Source organism: Sorex araneus, chromosome 2 (assembly GCF_027595985.1).
Source record: "Sorex araneus isolate mSorAra2 chromosome 2, mSorAra2.pri, whole genome shotgun sequence".
NCBI lineage: Eukaryota > Metazoa > Chordata > Mammalia > Eulipotyphla > Soricidae > Sorex > Sorex araneus.
The window spans coordinates 87,473,904-87,487,905 of record NC_073303.1 but is presented as its reverse complement, the minus strand read 5'-3'; the positions used below and the strand labels follow the sequence as shown (position 1 = coordinate 87,487,905).

The following is a 14,002-nucleotide window of genomic DNA, read 5'->3' as shown; positions in this document are numbered from 1 at the left end:
CCGCTTAAAAGTTTAATGTTATTCGGTTTGTCAAAAATATTTTCTGTTTTACAAAGTTGTAAATCTAAAGATAAATCTATGGTAGCAGAATATAACTAAAAATAACAGGGACAATGGTGCTGAGTTTTTGACACTGATAGTCCTGTAAATGGAGCCTCTCTTTGAACCTACAGCTATCTAACTGTTCTTAGGAGAATTCCATACATTATCACAGCATTAGACTCTAGGCCTTGGTCTCTAAAACCTGAGGGCTTCCTTAGTCTCTCCTTTTCTCCCTTTAATCTTTATGGTTAACAAAAATCATTGGCTTTCCTCAAATTAGAGATATACATAGAATGATTTAGAAAAATGATACTATGAAATATTTTCATTTGTTTTCATTTGACTTTTTGGGTCACACCCAGCGATGCTCAGGGGTTACTTTTGGCCCCACACTCAGGAATTACTCTGGCACTGTTTGGGGGACCATATGGGATGCCAGGGATCGAACCTGCATGCAATGCAAATGCCCTGCCTGCTGTACTGTTGCTCCAGACTCTGAAATGATTTTCTATTTGAAACAATGTAGTATGATCGACTTAATCACTTTAGTCACTGTGAACAGAAGAACACTGTTCAGTGACTTATGAAGATGACAATAGAATTAGCTTGACTATTAAGTTATTGAACCATACAAGCCAAAGAGGGTTAATTAGAAGTAACTATTAACCTGGGAGAGAATTATGACGTAGCAAAAAGCTCTCTGCCCTTGTTCATATGCCTCTAAAAATATTCTCTGCTTGATGTAAAAGTAAAGAAATTATTGAGTTTTTAGGAAACAGACAAAAAAGAATTATTTTATATTGTTAGTGCTTCTAATTCATGGGATAACTGTTCAAAATACACAACTTGGGCTCCCAAAAAAGGTGCTGGGAAGTTAAATTTTTAGCCACTTTTCAGGTGACATATTTCCAATAAATTTGAGAAGGTAGAATGTCAGAAGATGCAGGGATAATAGGTCCAACTGACTCAGACACTACAATAAAAATACATTTTGAACACCGATATTATGCCATATTACCTCCAAATAAAAAATGCTTTCTTATTAAAATTTGTGGAATTTGAGACTGGAAACTATGGGAAATACACACTTCAACTGCAGTTCTTGAGGACCCTGTAAACTATAAAAGGTGGCATCTTTTGTTTGTTTTTATGCCAGACCTAGTGGTGCTTGGGGTCTATCCCTGGCTCAGTGCTAAGCAGTCATTCCCAGCAGTGCTCAGAGGACCAGGCAGTGCTGGAGATCAACTCCAGATGACCTGCATGCAAAACATGAATTCTAGCTCTTTGAGCTATCTCCATGGTCCAAAGTATAATCATTTAGAATGACTTTTTAATCTGAAAATTCTTAAGATGATTTGATTTCATGCTAAGATTTTGAGGGTCTAACAGTACTTAGTATGTTGGCTGTAAATTTGGTTATAAATATGAATAACTGAACATGCAATTAATTGATTTTTAAAAAGCACTCAGTACACAGTGGGTGTGGTGCTGCAATAATAAGCATAAGAACCCATCATTAACAGTATTATAAATCACAGACTATCAATTTTTTTAAAAAACAATTCAATAAATATTGACTGAGGACATTCTTAAAAACATGTTGTAAAAGAGTGTGTTGCTTTCCTTTATTCTTGGTTGCCAATACAATTCATGTAGTTGAGTATGATCATTAAGAAAAAAATACATATAAATAAAGTTCAATTGTATTACTTGAACACCAACATTGTTATACTGCCTCTAAAATTAAAAAAAAGAGATAACCATTTTATTATGAGAAAATAGGGACTTTTTATATACCATTAAATTGGTAATTTAGATGATCAATAAGATAATTTTATATTTTATGTATTTTATAACCTAACTTTAGTTTTGTGAGAGGAAAAGTCTTAGTGAAGCTAACTTTCAAATAAGAGGCAGATTTGGACTTGATCACTGTTTCTTTATCTTTTTTTTTCTACTTCAGGTTTATGTCTCTTTACACTCTCAAGTAGATTTTAAAGAAATAAACAAATAAACCAGAACAGTGCTGCTTAAGAATATACTTATATATCAAAGGAGGAACAGTGAGAGTCCAGAAATGAACTCTTACATACATGATCAATTGACCTTCAAACAGGGCAGGTGAGACCGTCTAGAGGGGAAAGGATCATCTTTTCTTCTGATATTTGCATTGACTCAACTCTAAAGTGAAAAATCGCTTTAGGATTTTACAGAACTTATAAAAAATAGTTTCTATTACTAAAATCATGTCCCTGGCTTCAGAGTGCTGTGATAACACGATGCAAAGCTTCTCACACTAATTTAGACCGATCCTTATTCTATCCCTGGCTCCCCACACAAATGGATAAGCAGAGTCTTACCACAGAAATGGAGTTAGAAAGCAGAGTTCCATCTTGCCCCAGCATGTTGGAGACGGTGATTTCCGGTAGGTCCATATTTTGAGGATGAAATGGTAGCAGGCCATTATGGTTCATAGGATGACACAGAGAGTGATAACCAGGTTCAACTTCATTCAGGTGCACCAGCGAGTGGTCAGGAAGGGAAGGAGGAGTGATGGGTGGAATGTTAAAGTCTTCACTTTCCAGGCTCGGACCAGGGTAGGACTGAAAAGACACAGTGGCATTGTTTTAAATTACCATCCCCTTTTCCATTATTAGAACCCCAAACACATGACTCTTTTAGGTATTATTACAAGCAGCATTAAGGATCTGGCAAAGACATTTTCAACACTCAGATTATCCTGCTGCAATTTCACTATTATGCATGGAAGAAAAGTGCCTCAAAGGCATATCCACTTCTCATACAGAGAGTGCTTCCATTAGGCAGTTTCATTTTTCCAAGAACCTGAATTCAAAGGGATTTCAAAGGTTCCATTAAAATTTCCAGAGTTTTAATCTATCTGAATGCCTTTTACATAGGAATTGTAGGGAAGGATGGCGATTCATAAAATCCTTTTGATCAAACATGTTTCAGAGGCCTCCCTATTGCTCGGATCATAAGATATAATAAAAAAAATCCAGAAGTTAAAGGGCTATTGCTTTTTAGTTTCTAAGGGCTACATGTTCACAGCTGAGAAGATAAAAATAATTAGCAATGAAGCAATTTAAGAATGCTACATGAGTGTTACAAGAAAATTTATTATATAAAGATACTATTAAAAGTGATTTTTCCATACAAAATTTACCACCAAAATAAAAGTGGAAATTTCTCCTTTGATTTTGAATTTTCCCATTAAAGTGGCTACCAAATATTATCAATAGTCAAATTTCGTTTGACCTATTCTGAAAGACAAAATAATATTGATATTATTATAGTACCAACTTGGAGATAAAAGTAAGTAAAATAAATAACAACATATGTGAGACTTTTGCCTTCACAAAATAGATTTAGATAAGAGAGGAAAAAGGGAGTGGTGAAGAAGAAGAGGTTTTGAGAAGGAAACTCCCAAAGGAGGAAAGGAGACACTGAGAATAACTACCAGGAGAGACTGAATAATAAAATTCTGTGACCAAATAATATCAAGACACAGAGCTATTTAGCAGTCCTTTAGGAGCAGGTGTTATGATATGAAAGGAAGCAGTTTTGGCCCAGATAATTCTTGCAAGCCTATCTTTCAAATTAAGCAAGTCTTCATCATGTTTGAGTGCGTAGGTAACAAGGACTCACTTGTCCAAGAGCACGGCGCCTGCTGAAGTGAGCAAGACTAGAAATGAGCAGGCAAAGGGTGGGAGCCAAAGAAAGTAGTATAAGGTATTCATTGGGTGCTCAGCCAATAAGCTTCATGCTCCTGCATCCAAGTGCCTGGGGTTATTTTTTCCAGATGGCGTCTATTTGTCTAACAGAAAGAATATCTTCAAGTTGCACTTGCTCAATGTTGTACAAGGTTTGATATATTTGTTTAGGTGCTGTCAGAAGACATGATTAAATGAAGAGCTACTTGGAACATCTGGAATTGTGACCTGGTCATGTAGAGACGCGTGAATGTTAGAGACTGGGGGTCTGTGAAGGAAAGCTTTGTTTCATTTCTGCAGGTTTGAGTCTCTTGATACCTGAAGTTCTGCTAATAAAAATGACCAGCTCTAAAGGTTCAGTCTTCAGTTACCAAATTGTCCTGTTTACAATATATATATATACATATATATATATATATATTTGTCTGAAATATGTAATAGTGTTCTGCATCCAAAGCACATGTTTGATGAATTTCCCACCTGCCTGATCTAGTTGAGACCTGGAATAGAGTTGTAAAACATCAACTCTTGGTACAAGTACTCATACAAGAAGAAACATGAGATGGGAAATGGGATAGTGCAAAAGAGATAAGTCTGTGCATTGATGTTGATTTTGCATAAAGCACAACATCGAGTCCATTAAGTTATGACTAATTGATCCTTAAAATAATCTTTTGTGTCACTATTTGTATGCTCTTATTTTGAAGGAAACACTGTGAGTCAGAAGATAGAAAACTTTCAGCTGGTGAACAAGGGATTCAGTGATATGAGATGAAAGAGACAGACATTTTTCTTGCTTTTATACTTGTATAACTTCTTTAATTATAATTATCACATTATTATTAATTGCGACTACAAAGTTGAAGACAGACTGTTTTTCAACAAAATGAAACAAATTAGTAGCTAGGATACAACCCAGTGGTACAGCATATATTACATGCAAGGCCCAGAGTTTGATCGTGAGCATCCTGTTACGACCCTAGCAGCCTCTACCAGCTCACAGGTGACAAAGCTGGGAATGGCATGTGATCCCTATAGCACAACTGGGTGTCATTCCTATTTTTCAATAGGATAAAATTATAATTTAAGCACTGTAATAGGTATTGTTATGATTTTTATTGTTTCAAATTCAATTATGTCCCTGTGACTAAAATATTTACATGAGCACAGGAATTAAAAAGGTTTCTTTTGTCAACATTGAGTTTATTGATGAGTATCTTTTAAGATGTTAATCAGCATCTAATTGAAACTGAATAAGGCACAATGAATGCCAGAGATAAAGAAGAAAGATATTATTGGTTTTAGAAATACCATTTAGCCTCTGAAAATTCAGGGATATTTTACCTATGGTATACCATAACTTTGCATTCTAGAGTTTCTTGGGTAGTTAAATCTTAATTTGTGGGGTTTTAAAGGAAGGTTTAATTGGTATCACTTTACATTCAACAGTAACAATTTTACTGCAATTTAACTAAGCTATGTGGTTCATTTTCATGTAATTACACATTAATGTTATCTAATCCATGCACTTATATACCAAAACCACAGATTCCACAATTTAACCAGTAATGGGTAGTTACGTGGATCAAGAATTTTAACATAATGGTACTTAGTACTTTCTGGTTCTTTTCACTTAAGGTCATGGTTATTTGCGATTAGCCAATTACAGTGTGACTAATTCCATATATAAGTATCATGGCAGTTGCATAAATGTTAATATATCACAGAACTTATAAAAGCTTTAATACCAAATTAATTGCCAACTTTTAAAAAATTTTATTGATTCACTGTGAGATATAGTTTCAAGCTTTCCTGTCTGAGTTACAATCACACAATGATCAAACACCCATGCCACCACCAGTGTACCACCAATATCCCCAGTATACCCCCAACTTTCTCACCCTCCCACTGCCTCCATGGCAGACAATATTCCCTATATTCTTTCTCTACTTTTGGGCATTATGGCTTGCAATGCAAATACTGAGAGGTTATCATGTTTGGTCCTTTATCTATTTTCGAATTGCCAACTTTCTAAATGTGGAAATGAATTAGCTAATTCCTAACATATGATGTGGCATTTTATTTTGCATTTTTCAAAACTTAACAGAAATAAGCTTAACTCATTAGTGAGTTATATATCAGAGATGTTTTGCATAGTATTTTTAGAATGTTGGGCAAAATTATTAGATATTTTCCCTTTATTTCCCATGGATCAGATGACTGGTTAGAATAATTACTTAGAATTTGTTGAGTGAATTAAATAAATCAGTGAATTAAAGCATGCATGAATGAATATTACAAACTCTGAATAAGGTCTAGTATTCTGTGTGCCTGAAATATCCTATATTCTCAAAACTTTGTACTGGCCGGTTGATAACATGTAACATGACATTAATCATGAAGTATATCAGGAAGAGAAAAGTATCCTGTTAGTGATAAAAAGACTTGAGCAGTGCCAGACAGGCTAAGGCAGGGTAGTACAGGATCCCTTCTTGGTGTCCTAGACCATAATGACACTGAGATCTCAAAGGAATTCTGAGGACTAGTGTGGGGACATGTGGCTTCCAGAAGCTCTGTAACCCAATCTGCACTGCAGAATGAGACATCAACCAAGGATTTAATGGAAACCTTGATTCCACGTCAAAATTTCTTAGGAACATCCAATCTGACACCCAGCAAGAATATAAGTGAATGAGAAGGCACAGAGGTTATAAGAGACCCTATCACAGCAACAGACATATTGATCAAAGAGATCAGGGAAACAATAGTCAGAAAATACTTTTACTATGGCCAAACCATTAGACCTGCTAAAACCTTGTCTACAGACAGATTTTAGCTGATTTGGTCTTGTTTCCATAGTTCTTGGGGAGGCCAGGAGTTTAAAGGATTGATCTTTCATTGCCTGCTTCCTTGAGAGAGGATCATTTGCTCCTTTGCTCCTTCCTTCAGACCCTGCATATTCCCATGACAAATATTTTCTTCAGTCTGAGTCAATCTCATGCCACAGGGTTAAGAATGGGCATGAACTTTGAAACTGAGAAGACCTTCCACATCATCCTTTCTAGTGTTTTTACCTTGCTCTATCTAATTAGAATCTTCAAAGTAAGTCTAAATTCTAAGCCCTCCCTCCACCCAAGGAATGAGAAGTCAATGATAACCATCTACACAAATGCAGAGAAAGTACTTGGGGGGTCTGCGTATGGAAGTCTTACCCTTTCATACCGTCAACTTATATTTTGGGTCATCATGTTTTTAAAAAAGATAAAACAGAATCAACAAAGTATGCAAGGTGATTTGCTTCAAACTCTAGCCACTTATATAATTGAGATAACTCAAAATATCTCAAAATATTTTTTTCCTACCTAACTAGGTACTACTGGTCACATAGCATTCCTGACTTACTACAAGATACTTTCTAGTATTAGACACAAAAACGTTTTGTCCATTGTTCGTGTTGGTATATGCCAAAAAAGAACCCATTCTATTTTTATATGGGGACCTTGAGTATCCAGGTGTGAGTCCTTGAGTATCCAGGGAGTGAAAAGTCAAGTGTCTAAGGATGCAAGTTATAGTGGACTGCATTATCACAAGACTTTTGTCTCTTAGGAACACATATGGTATTTTCAAGATCATTCATATGAGTACTATTGGAAGCATAAAACTAGTAGTTTCAAACATTATAATGCTTAGAAAGGTATTTTTGTAATTCCAAATAGATTTGTTGACTTTAAAGTCATTTTAAAAAACCCTAATTGTTACTATTTGTATATTTAGCTTATAAATTGCTGTATCTTTTTTTAAGAAAGAGATAGATTTTGGACTGGCTGAGAATGTACATAAGAACACCACAGACTGTGATGGAAAAAGTTGAGACTCTAAGTCCAGAAGAGCCTGAATCTGGTTTCCTTGAAGCATTTATCAGTGTGGATTCTAGATGTTTCTTATGTCTGTTTGAGCCCCACTTTCAAAACCTTACTTTGTGGGGTTCTCATGAACACTGAAAATGAAAGCAAAAATGGGGTACAAAAAATTATGATAATTTTTGTCAGACAGAAAATTCTTAATAAACAACAAGTTTCACATAGCTATGGGTTATTGTTTAATAGATATGTATTTGCCCCCTCCAAATTAAATGCTAAACTTTGCTATTAAAGGCAACTTCATAATAGACAGAATACTCCGGCATATCAGTTCTTGGTAGTTCATCAACCAGGTAAGTGGTTGGAATAAATTTACAAACCAGAATTTCAGTGTAAGTTTACAGCAAAAGCTATAATTTCTAATTTATTGTGGTTTTTTTTTTTTTTTTGGAAAGCTATTAACCCTAGGAGAGTCTTGGCCAGGGGTTTAAATGACCAATCAGATAAACACTTGTATAGACTAGAATTCAGCAACTGAGTCAGGAAAGTGAAAGGGGATCCTTTTGATCTGTTTTGATTTGGTCTATTTAGATCAGAGTTTCCAAAATTTATTTTTGTGTGTAGTGTTCCTGTTTCAGAAAAAACTTACTCACAGACCCTCCAGAAATTCACCTTCTTTAAGGGAACAAACTGAAAGCAACCCCACGCTCTGAATTGCACCAGAGGTTACTACCATTCCTGGGTCTGTGGTGCTATCACCCACATTAGTAGTAAACACCAATGTATTTTTTAGTAATTTGACTGAACCTTTGTCCTTTTCTATGTTAACTCATTCTCTGTCCCTATTTCAATGAAAAGGAAAGCTTCTCACCCGATTTCTGGAAGATTTTATCCTCCTGTCTGTTTAATTACATACTTACATTCCTTTTTAATCATATTGCTTACATAGTCCATGACCTGAGTATCCTGTTTTCATTATTTCCTCCTTCTGCAATCCACATTTCTTTCTGCTAAAGCCTGTTCCTTTTTATTATTATTCTTATTCTACATTATTACATCTGGAAGTAGGATGTTAATTAGGGTGATTTTTCTTTTGACAAGAGAGAATTCATGTTTTTATACTGTCTAGATAGTGTTAAAATATGCCGACCAGAAACAAATAATAATAATAAAAAATCTATCCTGGATTTTGTCTTTCCTACTCTTTTGTTAAAATCTAGTTTTTTTTCTACCATAGCAGTTTTATATTTGTGGGTCTCTGTCCACATATTGCAATCATTATACAAAGCATTCAATCTTTGGTGACAAGAAATCCCATAACTCAGAAGAATTCAAAAGATACCATCTTGTACATATCTTTAAATTATGTGATGGCTTCATGCAATCATGCATACGCTAAAATATGGCTATAGTTATAGCATTGTAAAATATGTTTCTCATATAGATTTCTATTGAAAGATAAATAAATAGCACTACCATCAAACATATACAGAATGCCTTAATTTTAAATCTGTAACATAATTCCTGAACTTCAGGGTAAAAAGTCTATGTTTAAACATGTTTCATCTTATATTACTGAAAATTTTTGTTGCATGTTTGAAACAACTGAACAAAAAACAAGTAAACTCAGGAGTTAAATACAAAAATAATAAACATACTATATATGTTTTCAGAAGTTTAGATGCTGCATGTAATGATAATTTGTACAGAAAACATTTAAACCATTTCAACATTCTCTCTAATTTCTTTTGAGAAGACCTTTAGAAATATGTATTCTTCAGATTCTTTTGTCTCTGCATGAACAAGAGTTGGTTGATAGCTCCAGACTATAATGTATTACTGTGGAAAGCTTTGGTCTATTACATAAATCATCTTAACACTCAGCAAGAATCATCCAACAGTGCCATTGATGTGCTCAAGCCAATGATCCTGCAAACAATTTTTTTGTCTTTCTTCACATGTTAGACAATAGCAATAAATCATCTTCATTTAAAAACACACAATGTACTAATTTTTCAAGCAACAGTTATCAAAATGCAAGTTTTGCTAAAAAGAGCATTTATTTTATACGTACTCATTCACTTTCACAGTTTATACTAAGTACTAGTAAAGAATGTTCCATTTGCCACAGAAATATTTGTTGTGTACTGACTATGTGTAACACATACTGTAAAGCATAGTTAGGAATATAAAGAGCTAGAACTCCTAATTTGTAACAAAGAATGTGAAACAGTTATAAGAAAGTAGCCTTCTACTAAAGAATAACATTCAAAATGCCAAGCTAAAAGGTATCTGAGTGCAAAAGAGGAAACACCTGCAGTTGGACAAAGAAGGGCTGGTTATGAGTAGAACTGGCTAGAGAATGGAGTCTGAATCTCGACCCTTTTTCAGAGCAACTACAGAAATTGTAGAGGGCCTCAAAACCAACCAATAAATAAGACCAAACAATGCAGCCCTGAGGTGCAATCTCAGGGTCAGGTCTTAAATTTCTAAGTGAACTTCAAGGACCAGATTGGTACCACCAATCAAAATGATCTTTAGAGTTACAAACCCCAATTCAAGACTTTAGTTGGGGACCAGAGAGGTAGCTGAGTGAATCGAGTACAGACACTGTGTGCAGGAGTCCCTGGTGGACTTTACGGAATCATGCAGTGCTCGGCACAGCATAAGTCATTGAGCATCTCTAGATGATACACTCCCCACCCCACCCACCTCCAAAAAGGGAAAATTTTAGGTCAGAGATGTATAATTTTTTAGTTATAAAAAAGTCAGCAGTTTTGGAACCCGAACAAGATCCGAATATAGGTCCAATATGGCCCCAGAGAATGTCTGACATTGATTTTTCCTGGGCCCAGGATTGGGAGAGCTTTGACCCTGAGGTATGTTTGAGGAGTCAGAGGAACTAGACAGAAGGGCACTGGGTAGTCCAACACTTCTGTGAATCATGATTTTTGTGAATCAAGTGCTAGGGACACTTCTCCAAAGACTTCCAGGAAAGTTCTCCGCGTTTTACATGCAAGCATTTCTCCTGCCATAATAAATAATACCAAAATGAGAAAGAAATTTGTGTTTTCTCAGTATTGTTTAGGGCCTCCATGAGTCTCTGAGCCATAATTTTGATGGATATTTTAAAACCAGATGTTGTCGGCAACTGTCATAGGGCCTTTACCTTTGACTAAAAATAAGTTTCTGGGAAACAAATTATGTGCTCCCCCACAGTCCCCAATCCACACCAACACAAGCATGATTAGGGAGAGGAGATTGAACGGGAGGAGCTTCTTTAGAAATCCTAGTTAGAGTCCAAGGATGTTCTTCCAGTTCCAACTTCAATGTTTGAAGGGGAGAAGTAAACATTTAATTTTACTGTTTATCCTACAATTTTGAGGATAGGAAAACACCTGGCAGTGCTTGGAGAACCACGACTTGCCAGGGATTACGTCTAGGGCACTTAGTCCATTAAGATATATACCTGAATCGAACACACAACTTCAACTGTAAATGCCATTGAAATATTTTTACTTTTCCAATGCTTTCATTTCCCGCACTGTATATATATACATTGTAAGAGTCTTTTCTTTTGTATTATTTTATAAATAATTTATGGACCTAGAACTCCCAAACCAGAAAATAAGCAAAAAAAAATACTACACTTGATCTAATCATTTAAGAAAATGAAAGTACTATTAAATAATATATATGTTTCAGATTTTTCTTTCTTTTTGTTTTCCACTTTGGATTTTTTTTTTGCACTTTGGACTTCTAATAACAGATCATGAAGTTAGGTCACACAGAGTTCTGACTTCAGAGCTAGAAATGCTCTATGCAAATCTCAGCTCTATTAGTGAACATAGTTACTATATTCCTCTAAGCTTTGATGCCCAAATCTATAAAAGAGAGAAATTAGGATTGAGTTACATAAATAAAAAAGGTAAGTAATCTGAGTAATAGGCTGGCTTATAAATCAGTCAATAAATGTTAGCTGCATTATTATTGTATTACAGTGTAATGTAATCTTATCATTAAAATGGGTGATGAATAATTTTGCATGACAATCTCATGTTCATTATTGTTTAATTGGCTACATATCATTGTCTGCATGTTCTACAATTTATTCTATCATCTCCTTCTTTGCAAATATCGAGAGTTTCCATAGAAAGGTGTTCTGATTCCACATTTATGGCCAAACAGAATCACAAAAAGCTTGTTGAGAAAAAAAATACTTAGAGATATTGACCGTTGTTGCAGAAGAGAAAAATAAGACACTAGGAAATTAAATGATTTTCTTGCATACATAGAACTAGAAGAAGAGAAGAGCAATTCATAGAAATACTATATAGACTTTTTTACATTTATTAACTGTATAAAATGCACTAGCTTTAAATATTATTTTCAAATGTATAGTTGTGGATAAGAGAGATGATGCAGTAGGTAAGGAGATTGTTTTATATGAAGTTGACCCAAATTTGATCCCTAGCACTCAGTTTGGTTCCCCAAATCCAACAAGACTGATCACTGAGTGCAGAACAATAACTTAGTTTTGAACACTTCCAGGTGTAATCCCCAAACTAAAGAAAGTAAACCTCAACAACTATATAAAACCTAACCAATATAACATTGGAGTTTTAATAATTTTAACCTGAGTTAAAATAAGTTTTGTTTATGGTCAGGGTCGATTTGATAAATCATATATAGGCATCCAGCAAGAGCTGATCATTCAGAATTGGTCTATTGTTATTTATGCATATTTACAAGTAAACTTCTAAATGCACACCATATTATTGTCATTATGGACATTCTTTCCATTTTTCTCCCTGGCACAAAAATCAAATCTGTGTACATTAACTACATTCCTCAACAATGTTCTTATTGAAGAAGACAGATTAGCAAAGGACTAGAACCAAACAGAGGGGCTATGCCATTGTTTTGACTACTTGATCAAGGGGTTAGAAATGAAAAGAGGCTACTATGTCTACTTATCATACTCAGAGATGCAGTTCCTACTGAAGTTTATTAGCTGGAACTCGGGTATAAATGCATCCCTAGATTACAAATTCATCAAATTTCCTGAAGTTTTGTTACCAAGAGTGCCTTATGATTAAAGAGGAGCTGAAAATGGAGACCTAGAAGAGAATAACTGAGGCTGAACAGAGACAATTTCCTCAGTTTCACAAAGAGAAGACTTGTCATCCATTGATTGTCTGGGGATCAGTGGCAGGAGGGCTGAGATGGTTCAATGGAAAGATCACCTGTGCTATGTTGAACTGGGTGACAAAGTGTTCTTAACTTACCCAAATCAAAAAAGAACTGAAAATACAGAGGAAAGGGTGCAATATTAATTGCAAAAGTTGGTAGAGAAGAGAACAAAGAAAATAGCTCTGGATGAAAAAAGATGGAGATAACAAATGAACACCTCATTTTTGTTCAAATTGTGCTTAAACAAATATGAAATTAAATATGAAAATACTAGTTTTGTAAAAGTGGTCAGATTATCTGTAATTTCATTTGGTTCCACCTAATGGTTTATAGAGTATTCTACTACGAGTAACACATTGCAACAATATCAACAATAACAAAGACTGAGTTTAGTACACCAGCACTTTTATATTAATGTAAAATTTAACATTTGTAAAATGTTGTAAAATAAAATGGAGCTCATTGAAAAAGAACATCATCTAATTTGGGCATCGTGCCTTACCAAGCCAGAATCCTGGCTCCGATATTTACCATCTTAACTGATTTTGGGCCACTTACTCTACCTTCCTCATCACTGTCAAACTGTTTTATAGAGTAAATAAGATCATGCATTAAAGGTCCTGCTTAATTAATTCCTTGCAGACACAAGTAACAGCCAGCTAACAGATATTATAATTTATTATTATTATTATGGGTCAAACTCTTTCATTATGTTGAGAATAGACAGTACTAATGTAAACTTCCAACTAAAGATTCTGGCTAAAACTTACTATCATCTTTGGCAAGCAATAAATTTAGTTGACATCACAGCATAAGAAATAAACAGCTCTGCACTCGCAATATTAATGAGATCAGAAGTCCCTGAAGACAATTTATGAATGACTGCTAGCCCCTGCAATACCCTTGCAATACTATTGCCAGTCCCCAGACCCATACTTCCAAAGCCATTTTACTTTCTTGAGTTCAGAAGATAACAACTCAAAGTAGGTTTAGCTGGCATTGAAGAATGGCCTCCTAGAGAATGCTGGAAAGCTTCATCTTATGCAGAAAAGCCATCGTTATTGGTGTCAAATTCTGATAACCAGAACTCTTTCCAGTTTTAGTTCATGCTATTCCATTTGAATAATTTAATGCTGTATGAAGTAACTTGTCTGACTTTTCAAGTAACAGGATCAA

The 14,002-nt window shown here is 34.9% G+C and overlaps 1 protein-coding gene across 2 annotated transcripts in view; it reads right to left on the bottom strand.

Moving 5' to 3' along the window:
- Window positions 1-14,002, bottom strand: part of TOX (thymocyte selection associated high mobility group box) — a 332,079-nt gene that overhangs the window by 137,179 nt on the left and 180,898 nt on the right. For both annotated transcript variants that reach the window (XM_055129140.1, XM_055129141.1), the window contains exon 3: window positions 2,403-2,645. In XM_055129140.1, the coding sequence (XP_054985115.1) occupies window positions 2,403-2,645 (243 nt within the window). The remainder of the gene's footprint in view (window positions 1-2,402; window positions 2,646-14,002) is intronic.